Genomic DNA, 15001 nt, shown 5'->3' on the forward strand with positions numbered 1-15001 from the left:
TTTCTCTCCTGTACTGGCATTTCCCTGCCTGGCTCCATCCCCTTCCCTCCTGTCAAACATATGAAATAACTGGGCTTTTCAGAGCATAGCCCCTGAGTCACACACAGGTGTGTGACTGCTGGGAGGGAGCCGTGGGTTTGGTGGTAAATACTTGTGCACCTAAGCATGGGTTGAGAATGCCAGCATCTGTATAAATGATGCTTTTGATAAAGTGTGGGTGTGTGAAGTGTTTTGGAATGTGACTCTCCTGTGCAAGTGTATCTTAGAAGTGGATTCATCTGGAATTTGAAGCAACTGTTTTCTCATCGATAAGGAGCTGACAAAGACAGGAAACAAAAGGTGTGAATGACTAAACAGTCTTCTGGATAGGGAGAAGGGAGGATGTAAGCTCCAAAAGAATTACAGCTAATCTTTTTTTTTTTTTACTATTTAAATAAAAGATCTGGAAGAGGATGTGTGCAGTGAGTCCAAAAAAAAAAAAAAAGAATGAACTCCTGAGGAAGAGGTCGTGTTCCTCGGTAAGACTTTTCCTTATTATTTTCAAATAGAGATGCTCATACACACTGGGAGCTTTCAAGTCACTGCTGAAAGTTTCTCCACTTGGAATGTATGTTTATACTACGTATGGTTCCCTCAGTTTCATGCCATAAGGGACAGAGCCACAGACAGGCCCCTCGTGGAGGTCCCCTCACCAGCTTGAGCTGAAAGACCATAGACACCGTATCCTCAACCACCACTGAGTGATCCTTCAATGATGTCTGACACAACCAAACCTCCATGTGTCTCCAGCAGGAAAACAGAATCCCAAATGACAACTACACAGTTGAGTCCAGTCAGAAAATGTGAAAGACAGTTTTCAAGATGCTGTGATTTTAGGTTATTGGTTGTACAGGAAGAGATAACTGGAATTTGATCTCTTCACTGCACTACCCAGGGGTCCTTGTGTCCTAGTAAACATTTATCACCACTTCAACAACCCCAGTCCTGCCACAGAGTCCCTAACCACAGTCTCTTCTCAGGGTGCTGACCTCTGGTCTCTGCTAAGACACTTAGCTCTTCTTTTCTCAATGACAGGTTGGTGTGTCTGCATCCCTTCTTCCTGGAGTTCCTCTCTGACCATCTCACTCTCCCACCAGCACTCACTCAATGAGGTGGGGAGCTGCCTTTTCACGGTGAAGATGACGGGCTCATAGTGGGCACTACATAAATTGTGGTTGGGTCAAATCTAGGTACCACCCTGGAAGAGGAATCTTTTTCCCACTACCCCACATTCTATGTATAAAACATAAAGAACTTCTGTCCTGATGGCAAATTTGTCACTTTTGCTAAAATATAGACTGGGCACCTGACATAAGGTCAGCACATATATACTGGGGGGAGCCAGTGGGCACCCACTCTTTCTTCTAGCACACCATTAGGACATTCCATTCTGTTTCAGAGAAGAACAACATATTCATTAAATCGGTGCATTAAAAACAGAAAGCTACTCTATACAACAGCCCACAGCCAATATCATACTAAATGGGGACAAATCGAAACCATTTTCTCCAAAGTCACAATGAGACAAAGATGTCCACTTTCTCTACTCTTCTTCAACATAATCCTGGAATTCCCAGCCTGGGCAATACAATAGGAAGATGAAATAAAAGGAATTCAAATAGGAAATGAAGAAGTGAGACTATCCCTATTTGCAGATGACGTGGTCTTATACGTCACCAATCTCCTTTTTTCAAGAGGACACTGTTACCATTTAGAATTCAATCCTGGGACTTATTCTTATCCCCTGGGACTAAATCTGGGATGGTGATGCATAGCAGGTTGCCCTTGATTAGACAGTATGACAGGTAAGATTTCTGCTGTAACACTGATGCTACTTCTGATGGGTAGTTCTCAACTTTCAGAGATTTTTTCTTACTGGTTTGCTACTTCCACTATTACCTCACCATGTGGTGAGAGCCCTGTCACAGGGCATAGCCTCACTTCTGATAGTGCACTGAAGGTGCTTTCTGGTTTGGTTGGCTTTTGGCAGTGCTGGAATTGGTATTCATGGCTTTAAGCGCATGAGGCACACACTCTACTGCTTGAGCAATGCCTCCAGCCCTTGGACAGCAGTATTTTTTTCTGAAATAGGGTCTTGCTTTATGTCTTGGATGCCTTAAATCCCAATCCTTCTATTGATTACTTCCTGCTCTTGCTAGGATGACAGGCTGTTGTCACTGACCCCAGCATTTTTCTGTTGAGATGGCGTCTTGCAAATTTTTTGGCCTGGGCTGGCCTGGAACCATAATGCCACCTGTGAAGCTAGGATGGTGGGTTGAGCTAACCATGCCTCGCTGTTGGTTGACATACGGCCTTTAGATCTTTCTGCCCAGGCTGGCCTCAAACAGCTGTCTTCTGGATCTCAGCCTCTCAAGTCACTAGGATTACAGGAGTGAGCCACTGTGCCCAGCAAGGTGAGTATTTTTTTCAAGCTCTCAATGAGTGAGCCAACAATGACTAAGTGATCTTTCACATGAGAAAATGAGAATTAATCCTGCCTTGGTACCAAAGGAAACACTAACAAAACCAGCAAAGTGGTCTATTAGAACACTGCACTCTCTAGTTGTCCTTCCCTGCTTCAGACCTTAGTGAAGCTCTCTCCTGTTTTTCTTGTCTGGGAACAATGTGTTGGAGTCCATAGGCCACCATGTTCAGAGGAGCTCTGGGTGCTGGCACCTGCATGGGTGCACTGGGGTCGCCTGGCCAGTGCAGCTTCCTCTGTCCTTGCTGTGTGGATGGACCGGCTGAGCACGGTCACTGTGAAGCACGGGAAGAAACTCTCTCAGGTGGGACACTTGCCTGTATGAACATGAACCTTTGTTCTCATTTCTTGTACCTTTGGCTTGTCAATTCTTCTTACGTTTGTGAAACTACATAGACCTGAATATATTACTCCGTCATACATATGCAGAGTTTATGTCAGGTGCCTAGTCTACATTCTAACAAAAGTGACAAATGTACCATCAGGAGCCAAGTTCCTCGTGCAATAATTCCTCAAACATTCTCTCTGTTTTGTGCTTCTGGATTTCAAAGCCATTCCTCACCTGTCTGAATTCCTCTGTGGTCTCCAAAGCCCAGTACAGAACATGTTGAATGCAAGAGATGATTTTCTAAGGACCACGGAAAGAAATGCAGAAAACCAAAGCATATCACACGCACCATGTCCTTTCATCGACAAGGTGAATGAAGCCGTGTTTCCCCTGGCTGTGCTCCTCATTGTGCAGCTCAATCATTTTCAAATTCTCCTCCCATACTGCTTGCCTCTGTCCTTCTTCATTCTAGAAATAAGCACAAGTGATGGTCTCTCATTCTGTTTAAAACCCACGCCCAAAAAATGAAGAGACACTTTGGCCAGGGATAGCTTTGAACTTCTGGGAGCTACAAATGTCCAGAGACAGCAGGGTTGTTTCCATATTGTGCTCAAACAGGTGTCATTAGGTTACTGCTTTGGTAAAACCTGGCTTCTGGAAGCTCCTCCCTGGCTATGGAGTCTCTCTGGGGTTCTAATGGACACTTTTGATGCCACCAACTTTGCTGTAGGTTTTGTTGTGTTTTGTCTTCCACTCTTTTTACTGTGCATCCAAAGAGTGATTAAGTTTTGGGGCAGCTGAGGCCATTCCCAAGCAAAGGGTGGCGAGGAAGAGAAAAGGATTCATATTTTGAAGCTGCGAAATGAAAAAGAAATAAATGAGGATCTCATTGAACCAGTGCATCTAGAACAGCATTCTTTTTTATACCTGAGAAACGAAAGACACCATGGAGGAATTACAATATTTAAACTGTTCTTATAAGTATTGGCCCATTGACTGAGGATAGGGTTTGGATTAAAACAGACACATGGAGGTGTTTGGCTGATGCACCAAAATGAAGAACAACCTGCCAGATGTCTAGGAGTTGAACAGTGAATGCAGGGTTAGTTTAGAGTGAGTATGGTACCAATGTGCCAGGGGTCAGAAGCTGGTCAGCAACTTAGAAGTAGGAACCCTTGGTCCAGGTTTTGTCACTCAAACAAAACCTCACTAATGGGATGTTTTATTCCATATGGGAACAAAGGTATCCCCAAGAGTTGGGAGAACACCTCGCACCATCATCTTTCCTAACATCCGGTAGGAGAAGAGCTATGTCTTGGAACCTCCTCTTCTTGAGTGAAACCCTTCTGGAACGTCCTTCCTAGAGACACTGGGAAGGACAATATCCAACATTCCCACATGTCACATATCAACCTCCAACTCAGAACAGGATCATGTGGCCAAACAAATGGAAGTTTGAGTCACCGATGCTAACACCTGAACAGGAGCAGGTAGCTCCCAGAGCTCCAGGCTCAGGTCTGGGGCAGGTCTGCACAGAGGGACTTTGGGCAGGGAAGTCTCAGCACCCTATCTTCGGATTCTTTATGAGAATTAACTGTCTCAGCTGTCCTGCCCTGTGGCCCTAGCTAAAAGCTCACCTCTGCCTTTCTGAAGCTGTTCCCGTAACAACCAGGCCAAGAAGGACCAAGAGAAAAGTGCCCTCAGGGACAAGAAATGTGCGTTTTAAAAATTTTAATCTGTTTGGTTCTTTTTCTGTTTATTTGTTGTTGATCTGATCTTGTTTTTGTTTGGGTTCTTTGTTTATTTCCTCTCTGCCAATTTGTTCTTATTTGACTCTTCTCTCCTGTTTCTTTCATTCTCTGTTTCATAGTTATTAACACAGAGAACCCTCTCATGCTATCTCCACACCTCCATTCTCTTCTCATCATCCCTCCTCTTTCCCCCATCCAACCCCCACAACACTCAATCCATATATCCCTCTATCCTTCAGCCAGTGTTAAGCTCCCAGATGATCCTCTTAGAAATAAGAATTCTGCTCCCATACAGCCTTACTGGAGAGATAGATTCAGGCACGAATCAAATACCTGATTTAGTGCTGACTTGTTTACCTTGATTCTGAAGTAGGTTCTCCACTCACACAAAGAAGCAAAAGACCAACAGATGAGCAAAATACAGCATGGATATTTAAATATGAAAAATCAAGGCAATGTTTTATCTCCAAACTCCCACCACAACAACTCAACATCTGAATCCAAGGATAATGAATTGGCCAAAATGTCAGACAAAGGATTCAGAAGCCTACTGTCAAAAATGATCAGAAACCTTAAAGAGGACTAAAAAAAACCAGATAAATGAAGTTAGGCAATCAATACAAGTCCTATAAAATGAAGTCAGCATAATGGAAGAAAAATTCAGCAAGGAAATAGAAATTATGAAAAATAATCAAGTTGAGATATAATCAAAGAAAACCTCAATAAATTAAATACAAACCACAACAGGTAGTATTATCAGTAGATAAGATCAAACAGAAGAAAATATCAGAGATGGAGGACATGAAAACAATCATAAAGAAAAAAATGAATACACATGAATACAACATACAAGAACTCTGGGACATGACCAAAAGACCAAACCCAGGAATTTCTGGGTTAAAAGAAGGAGGTAAAATACAAACTAAAGGCACAGGAAATCTACTCAATGAATTCTAGTAGAATTTCCAAATTTATGTAACCAAGCAGACACCCATGTGCAAGAGGCATTTTGAACTCCAAATAGACATGATCAGAAAAAGAACACCAACACGAAACATCAAAACTAAAATTTCAAATCTATAAAACAAAGGAAGGAAACTGAAAGCATCAAGAAAAAAAAAATGCCAGCTCACACACAAAGGTAAACACGTAGGAATCACCTCAGACCTCTCAGCACAAATCCTAAAAGCCAGGAAAGCATGGAGCAAACAATTCAAGCTGTGAGAGAGTAACTGCCAACCAAGAGTCCTTTATCCAGCAAAGCTGTCCTTCAGCCTCGATGAAGACATAAAGACCTTTCAACACAAGTACAAGCTAGAGTAGTTTCATGTCCACAAGGCTGCATTACAAAGAGTTTCTGAAGGAAAAATGCAACCTAGTTTTCTGCCCTGAGCACATCCCTCAGCGTTCAGAGGATGTAACCTGGAAGTGATCAATAGGTGCATACTACCTGGTGGTGTAAGATGGGCAGAGCACCACAGCCTGGTGTGCATCTACCCCAGCTGGCCAGATCATGACTTTGACTGAATTGCACAACCTGGGTTCCCCTGCCACCCTTATTCGCTGGTCCCATTGTCAGTGCTGGAGCAGATGCTCTTCATGGAGTGTGCATGTGCCTGTTTGACCACATCCCTGAAGGGTCCCTTCCTCCATTCCGTGACTCAGTGGTGCTAGGGACACTCACCTGAGAAGGCCGTGACTGTGCCAGTGTACTGTGCCAGGTGCAGGTGCACTCTCAAAACCCAGCTCTTCAAAGGTGACTATCACGGAAGCATCTGTCCCTGCTACCTGGACTCAGAAGCTTTAAAGCCTGCCTCCCTCCCCACCTCCTAAACTGTGATTGTCTACCCTGGACACGGTGCAGTCTGTGGGTCACCTGACTCCATACACATGATGAAGTTTGAACTCAACATATCCCAGGATGGTTTGTTATCTAGGGAATGTGTTCCTTACAAGGACAAGTCCAGCCCTCCTTTCGTATCTGGTGGTCTTCTTTTTTGCCCTCCTGCCCCTATGACCAAGGAAGAAGGCCCTCATCAGATGCTGGTGCTTTCACCTTGAATTTCTCATCCTGGAAGAGTCAGAAGGCCACCCATTCATTCTCCTAGTGTACCAATGACTCCTTTAGTTTTGTCTTTAGAACCCAATTGCATGTTTGGGTTCTAAACACAAACAAAAGAAAATTGGTGCATTTAAAACAGAAATATGGTAAGCTAGTGGAAAGAGAGTTGGTTCAACACTTCTTCCATGTGGTTCGTGAATGAGAAGACTCAGTGTAACAAAGAAGGAACTCTACTCCAAAGACAGGGAGAGAGGAAGAGCATTGAGAATTAAGACAAAAGGTGACAGCAATGCTGAAAAGCATGGAGAAACAGAAATGTGACAGAGAAGCAAAGAAGAAACGGTGAGAAGCTGCAATCCTGGCTTCATAAAGAACTGGAATCCAGGGTTACAACTACAAGACAGCCAGGCAAATCTGGAGTGAACAGATGTACAGATCTAACCAGAGGACAACTTACACTTCGTGACCCCTCCTGTCCAACGACTAGCACTGGATGAAATACAATTTTGTCACTCCCAACATCTTTGAGTGATAACACCAGGCACAGCCTTGAGAGGGGCCTGTTGTTGTCACTGAACTATTTTGGGGACCTGAAAAAGATACAGAGAACAATTGTGGATGAGGATCTCGGGTCACCCTGCCATGGTGTTTGGGTGGGAGATGGTTCTGCAGATGGACCAGAGACAGAAAGGCTGACAGAGGTGCACTGAGAAGTGTAAGCAGCAGGGCACTGAGGTAGCGATGGAATGGTGACTGGTAGCCCTGCTCTCTGTGGCCAGGAGAGAGCCTGGTTCCCTCATTTATGCCTATCCAGTGCAGAAGTCAGTGCTCAGCTTTTTTCCCCATCTCTCTGATGCATTTGGGGTCACCTTGAAGCTTGACACTTTCTGCTCCCAGGGGCACAAGCTGGGTTCCTCCCCAGCTCATGGTCTTTAAAGCTCCTTGTGACCAGCAGTGACCCCTGGCACACAAAGAGGTTCACAAAAGAGGAAGCTTCAAAAATGAATGCAGTTATCACTGCTGTGGTGGGTTATTCCTTCCTCCCTGGGAGGTACTGGACAGTGAGCCCTCAAGAGAAGAGTGGTCAACCAAATGAACTGGAGGAAACACCCATTCCTACACCACACAAATCCCTCCTTAGAAACACAAGAAATAAGAAAAAGCAGGTAATATCACTTCAGGAGCTCACAGAATGAGAAAGCTGGCTTTTGAGGCCTTCCACGGTGGTTGTTCTGACCTCCGGCCATCTTTTTGTAGGCATCCACACCCCAGCGTTACCCACAGCTGAAAGAAGAGCAAGCTCTCCATTTAATATAAAGCATGTGGCTTTATTAACAGATGCCTGGCTCCATGGTACCAGAGGCCCCAAAGGTAGCAGAAAGAATTGATAGAGGCCTGTTCTTTTTGCCCAGGCTGGCCTCAAATAACTATCTTCCACATCTCAGCCTCCCGAGTAGCAAGGATTACACACGCGAGGCACTGTGTTAGGCAAAATGGGTATTTTTTTTTTAAATCTCGTTGACACAGCCAACTACCTGATCTCCAGAGAGCGTGAGGGAAAAACATTCTTGGTTTAGAACAGTAAGTTGGAGCCTCAAATCCAACGTTGTCAGAGGAGTTCTGGGTGGTGACACGTGCATGGCTGCACTGGGGTCAGCTGGTCATGGAGGTTTCTCTTCCATGCTATGTGAATGGACTGACTGAGCATGGCCACTGAGAATCAGGGGAACACTCTCATCTCAGGTGAGATGGCACAGCACTCCTGCAATTTGACCAGGTGTCACTTGCTGGGACCTTCCCCGACCCCTAGAGGGCACTGCGTCCCTAACACATACTACAGAGTCCTCTGCTCTCCTTTCAGGGCCCATGACCACTGGCCTGGAATCCAGCCATGCTGGGTTGTGCTGGCTGCCCCAGGGGAATGGGAGCTCCAGGAGGAGGGACTAGAATTTTCTGGTTCACTTTTGTGTCTCTAGATCCAGCAAGCACCACCTCATAAAGGTGATGTACAGACACTTGTTGATTATATAAATATAAAACAAAAGCCATTTAAATATATCTTTAACACATATATATAAAACAAAAGCCATTTAAAAACATGAATGGTGAAACTTTAAACACGCACTACTGGAGAAAAGAGGCTATGTTTTTCAGTAATACTTTTTCGTGTCATTTCAAATAGAGAATCTCATACACATCATAAAAGTTCTGTTTAAAGTTTATCCACTTAGAACAGATGTATACAGTATGTAGAGTTCCCACATTTCCGTGCTGTGGGAGTCAAAGACCCAGACAGGCCTCTTGGGGGATCTCTGATCACCAGCTTGAGCTGAGGACCAGACTACATCAGCACCCACACCACACTCTGTGTGATCTTGGTGGATGTCCAGTCTGGAAGCCAAACTTCCAGATGTCTCCAGCAGGGAACGAGAACTCCAGTAACAACAGCTACAACCATCTTGGTATATGAACCCGATCTCCCAGGCCCTTTCATAGTAGTGAAATCATATATCCTCCTGTTTGCTTCCTAAAAATTATTTTTTTCTTTATTCAAACAAGTTTCCTTTATCCTCATAGATCGTTTGTCAAATTTTGTTCCACTCAAGGTTAGGGTTTGACACAGGGCACCTGAGATAAGGTCTGCATATGTATGACTGGAGGAGCTGGAAGTCACCCTCTCTTCCTCCTGGTGTACCACTGACACATTCAATTTTGCCTTCAGAGAAGAATGGAATGTGCATTAAAGAGAAAGCTGTATCATCCTTACGAAATTTAAATTTCATTAATCAAGTGAGAGTCAATGCATTATGTATACTAATACTACTGTGTTTACATCAGTTATAATAGTAGTGGTATCATTTTACTTCTACAAAGATGTCAGAGCTCACAACTTATCAAGTGTTGGATCCGACACAGTAGGAGCTGGTCACCTTGGTGATAAAGTCCCTCCTCTGGGCATGATGTCCGCAATCGAAACCTTCCTATCGCCAACGAGGAGCTTGCACAGTGGGATAGCTGTGGCACTACCACAGTGGTTGTCCTGGTCTCTTAAGATCTTCATGCAGCTGTCCATTCCCCATTTCTTACTCCAGCTAAAGGAAGAGCAAATTCTCCATTTAATAGGAAGAACAAAGCATTTGTGTTCATAAAAGTAACTAACTTAAGAGGGAAGTACACAGCCGGGAGCACCCACAAGAGCAAATTAGAGAGATCTCAGATAAACAATCTGAGGATCGGCCCTTTTAAAAGTAAAGAGTAAGAGACTTAATTATTGCTGTCCACCTTGCTGAACATGGGTTGGGTTCCCAGGACTCAGAAGTTTGCAGCTTAGGGTTTCCAATCAATGCTGTTATAAATCATCCCGTGCTGCTGTTTGATACTGAAACATAGCTAATATGTCTTTAATAAGACATGCTTCATCTACCGTTTTATAGGAATTTTTCCACAGTGGAGAAACACATTACATATACACGGTGTGCATGTGCTCTGTGTTACAGGGAAATAAGATCGCCTGTGTGCTACCCATACCGCCCTAGAGCTCTGCCAGGTTAATTTTTCATGAGTGAACTCACTTAGGACATATCCAGATTCTCCCATCTAGAGGGGAATTCTGAGGAAGGAGTCTTTTATCTCTGAGGTTGTTTCACCTTGCACAACCAGAGCAGGAATGACACCAAAGTGAAGAGATCCATTTACTTTGCAGTCCTAAAGAGGTGATTCCTCTGTGTCCTGCCCTCCGTCATCTATCGGGTACAGGAAGTGTGTATTGACTTGCCCATCTGTGCAGTCACAATCTCCTTGAGAGGAAGAACATCCCCTAGGTTCTACTCACTCAGTTTTCCTGAACATCTGTCCTCCTAGGGTCCCAATCACACTAAAAGCTTAGCAAGAAACACACTAACCCTAAAAAGGGAATAAAAGGCATCAACCACAAAGCAAATACCAAGACCTGAACAGCAGCTCTGATGTCTGCTATTCTCTAAAAAGAAAAGGTAAACCTAAGGTCACTTTGTAGTCTCCTAAAGGAAATGGCAATACCTTCTTGTCTTTCCTGTGGGCACTGGAAGGGCTGAATGTGACAGTGTCATATCTGATCCTTCACACCAGTCACATCACCTTGACAATCCACACAATCGTCCTCCATGGTTTGATAGCCAAGTCTTGTCTTCCTGAATTCTTCATGGGTCTTCAAGGAAGAGTAAAGAACATGTTCAGAGCAGAGAGCATTTTGTAGGAAACAGAGGAGAGGAAGCACAGATTACACAATGCACACCACACTCACCAGGTCCCATGGAGAAGCCGTGTTTCCCTTGTCTGTACTCTTCATTGTGCAGCTCAATCATTTTCAAGTTCTCCTCCCATACTGCTCTCCTTTTTCCTTCTTCATTCTAGAAATAAGTACAAGTGATGGTCTCTCTTGCTTTTAAAACCCACCCCAAAAGATGAAGACACACTACGGCCAGGGATAGCTTTGAACTTCCTAGGAGATACAAATGTCCAGAAACAGCAGGGTTGTTTCCACATGGTGCTCAAACAGGTGTCATTAGGTTACTACCTTGGTTTGACCTGGCTTCTGGGAGCTCCTCCCCAGCTATGGAGTCTCTCTCTGTTTCCCAGGAACACTTTTGATGTCACCAACCTTGCTGTAGATTTTGTTGTGTTTTGTCTTCCACTCCTCCCACTGCACATCCAAAGTGTGATTAAGTGTTGGGGCATCGGACGCCATTCCCAAGCAAAGGATGGCGAGGAAGAGAAAAGGATTCCTGTTTGAAAAACGAGAAGAGAAAAAGAAAGAAATGAGAATCTCATTTAGACCCATGCTTCTGAAACAGCATTTTTTCTATACCTGAGAAATTAAAGCCATGATGGAGGAATAGCAATATTCAAACTGGTCTTGTAAGTATTGACCCAGGCACCGTGGAGAAGGCTGAGGGTGTCGTTTGGATTAACCCAGCCATGCGGAGGGCGCACGGGCCTGACGGCGAAGGGGCCGGGAACGTGGCGCGGCACCTGGGCTCCAGGGCCTCGGTGTCCCGCAGCTGCTCGTCCGCGCCACGAACCTGGCTCTTCCTGGCAGCTCCGCGCACTCCTCGTCCCCGCCCCTCCTCGGAGTGGTTCCCGCGCAGGCCAGACCCGCTGAGCTCTCACGGAACGCCCGGTTTCCCGCACCAGCTCCCGCTTCCAGGACGGCCGCGGAGCCACGGCTTGGGGTAATGGGCTCGACCTACCAGGGCGGGAGCCCACTGCGCGGGAGCCCACTGCGCACGCGCCCAGCCCACATCCGGGCACCTGCCCCAGCATTCCTCTCTTCCCCCGGCCGCTTCCGCCTTCCGCCGCGAGAGCCGCTGGGGTCGCACTGCGCAGGCGCTCGCCGGCTGCGGGCGTCCGGGAGCCGTTGTGAGGTTCGGCCTGGGCGGGGCGGGTCCAAGCTGAGAGGCTCCGGGCCGGGGTGACGTCATGCAAAATGGCATCCCTTTGCAAAAGAGTACCTGAGCAGAGCGGGAGAGGGAGTTCAGCGTGGTATCTGTTTTGCCTAGGACCTGCGCGGGCACAAGAATTAGACTTGCACTTGGGGAAGAAACGGGCGATGGCGGCACCTTCCTTCCCTTCCAGGCAGCTCCGGATCACGGACTCCGTAGTGTTTCGACTGCAGGGACTTTTGCACGGGCCAGGAGCCTGGCCAGCTGTCACGAAAGGCGTGTGGCTCTCGTTGGAAGAGAGGTAGGGGAATCGCCGAGTTGGAAGCGACTTTGGAGGCTCCTGTGCACAGGTTAAGGAGGTTGCCTGGACTGGGGGAGTAGCTTGCGGTGTAGGCCTGGCTGGCCTCCATCCCAGCAAAACCAAAACCAAAGTAGAAAAAAAGGTTCATTGGGTGGGGAAAAGCATAATCTCTGACTTTCTACTTAATTTATTTGATAATTTCATAGGACGTGTGCATTTCTTTTGGAATTTAAAAAGTGTCAGGCTGAGGGTGTAGCTCAGTGGTAAAGCAAAGAATACTATTTCTTAAAATAAGTTCCAGAAGGATACATACTAACTACATGGGTCTTGTTTTTGTTTTTGATTTGTTTTGACCAATCAGGAAACACTGCCATCAGGGTCCCTCCAAGACTAGTGATTAGACAGTTCTAAGCTATTTCCTAGGTAGTGTTGCCCAGAAACTGTACACACCTTCTCCCAGTCACAGGTTGCCCTTGCCATCATAGCCCATCCCGTCTCTCTTCTACCGGAAAGCCCCTGAAGCTGTCATCTTCAAAGTGGTGCTCCCTGAGCCCTGAGGCTTTGGACTACATTTAAAGGAACTTACTTCCAGATCTTCCACTACCATATGAACTATGGTAGCTTCTAAAATTGTTCATCTTGAGAAGGCAGCTGAGGATCCAGCATCTCTGTTCAAAAGAAAGTCAAAATACTCACCCAATACTAAGGTGACCCAAGATGTAGGAAAAAAAAAAAAAAACTTTCAGGGCAATCCAAAGGGACAATTCAAAATTTGGTATCTGTGTTGAGAAAGTAAATGACCTTAATAGATGGGTATTAAAATGAATAATAAAATAGCCATATGGAAGTATATGGTTGACACACCAAAATGAAGAGCAGCCTGCCCAGATCTCTAAGAATATACAGAGTATGTAGTGATAATTTAGGATATGAGTATAGCAGGAATGCACCCATTGGTAAGAAGCTTGTCAATGACTTACAAGTAGGAAATGGTTGGTTCAGGTTTTTGTCATTCAAAGAAAATCTCCCTAATAGAGATGTTTGATTCCACATATGGGCAAAGATATCCCCAAGAGTTGGGAGAACACCTCACACTTACATCAAGGTGAATTAGCTATGTCTTGGAACCTCCCCTTCTTGAGTGAAACCCTTCTGGAATGCCCTTCCTAGAGAAACTCGAAAAATAGCACCCAGCACTCCCACATTTCCACACATCAGCCTCCAACTCCCCAGTTGCTGCCCCATCCAGGGACACAGTTATGTGGCCAAGAAAATGGAAGTCAAAGTCACCAATGCCAGCACCTGAACAGGGGCAGGTAGCTCCCAGAGCTTCAGGCTCAAGTCTCAGGCAACTCTCCCTTGTGGGATTCTGGGCAGAGACTGTAAAAGGACATACTACCAATTTTTCTGCCCTCAGAATATCCCTTAGAGTTCAGAGAATATTCTCTGGTACAGAGAGACAATGGATAGACCTGGTGGTGGAAGAAGGGCTGAGCAACCAGCTGCCTTATCCCATCTGGTCAGACCATGAGCCTGAGGGAATTGCACAACTCAGGATCCTTTGGGTGCTGATGACACCACCTTGGGTTCCCCTCCCATCCTTTCCCAGTTTCCATTAGCAGTGCTGGGCCAGATACTCTTGTTTCTGGAGGTTGCATCTGCCTGGTTGACCACCCCTGCAGAGGTCCCTTGCTCCATTCCTTGTTCCCACCATGACTCAGTGGAGCTGGGGAGGCTCACCTGATTTGACTGCAGCTGTTCAGGTGCAGGTGCATGCCCAAGACTCAGTTCTTCAAGATGGCTATCCTGCAAGCATCTGGCTTTGCTTTGTGGACTCAGGCTTTAAAGCCTCAGATCAGGCCTGCCTCCTTCCCTACCTCTTAAACTGGGATTGGCTGCCCTGGACACAGGGCAGAGTCTCTGTGTCCTCTAGCTTCCTGGGCATTGTGAAGCTTATAGGCAGCCTGTCCCTGGATGGTTTGTTATCTAGAGAATGTGTTCCTCACAAGGACTTGTTCAGGCCTTCCTCTGTGTCTGGTGCTCACCCTCTTACTGTCCTTTCCATATGATTCCCTGTGCCCTTATGACCCAGAAAGAAGGTCCTCATCCAGTGCTGGTAATTTGATCTTGAATTTCTCGTTATAGAAGAGGCAGTATGACTTCCAGTCTTTCTCCTAGTGTACCATTGGCACCTTGAGTTCAGTCTTTAGAACGTAGTCGCATATTTGACTACACACAAAAACATATTGGTGCATAAAAGTTGGGAGATGAAGGACAAGTTGCAAGAGATTTGGGTTTGATTTGATACTTTTCCCATGTAACTTGCGAATTAGAAGAATCAGTGTAACAAAGAAGAGCTGCTGACAGCATGGAGAAACAGACATGACACAAAGGCAAAGAAGAACAGTGAGAAGCTGAAATCCTGGCTCTGTGATGGGCCTAGAACCCAAAGCCTCAAGTACAAGATGGCTAGGCAAACCTGTGGAGTATGGGTTGGCAGACAAGCCCACACCTCTTACTAGCCTTAAACCTTTAGAGTGGCAGTGACTCCTTCGATCTGAAGACTAGCATTGGATAAGCAATCGTTTTGTCACCCCCACCCCCATTATCTCTGAGTG

The 15001-nt window shown here is 45.7% G+C and overlaps 1 protein-coding gene across 1 annotated transcript; it reads right to left on the minus strand.

Moving 5' to 3' along the window:
• Positions 1-469: 469 nt before the first annotated feature.
• On the minus strand, positions 470-12990 carry LOC141415520 (uncharacterized). Its single transcript, XM_074052220.1, has 8 exons — positions 12970-12990; positions 12203-12422; positions 11891-12071; positions 11302-11425; positions 10945-11050; positions 10701-10848; positions 9593-9754; positions 470-3317 (listed from the first exon to the last, which is right to left on the minus strand). Exons 1-6 carry the CDS (start codon positions 12988-12990, stop codon positions 10841-10843), a joined length of 660 nt encoding a protein of 219 aa, XP_073908321.1. The 3' UTR covers positions 470-3317; positions 9593-9754; positions 10701-10840.
• Between the last annotated feature and the right edge of the window lie 2011 nt (positions 12991-15001).

This window comes from Castor canadensis, chromosome 13, assembly GCF_047511655.1.
Source record: "Castor canadensis chromosome 13, mCasCan1.hap1v2, whole genome shotgun sequence".
Taxonomy (NCBI): Eukaryota; Metazoa; Chordata; class Mammalia; order Rodentia; family Castoridae; genus Castor; species Castor canadensis.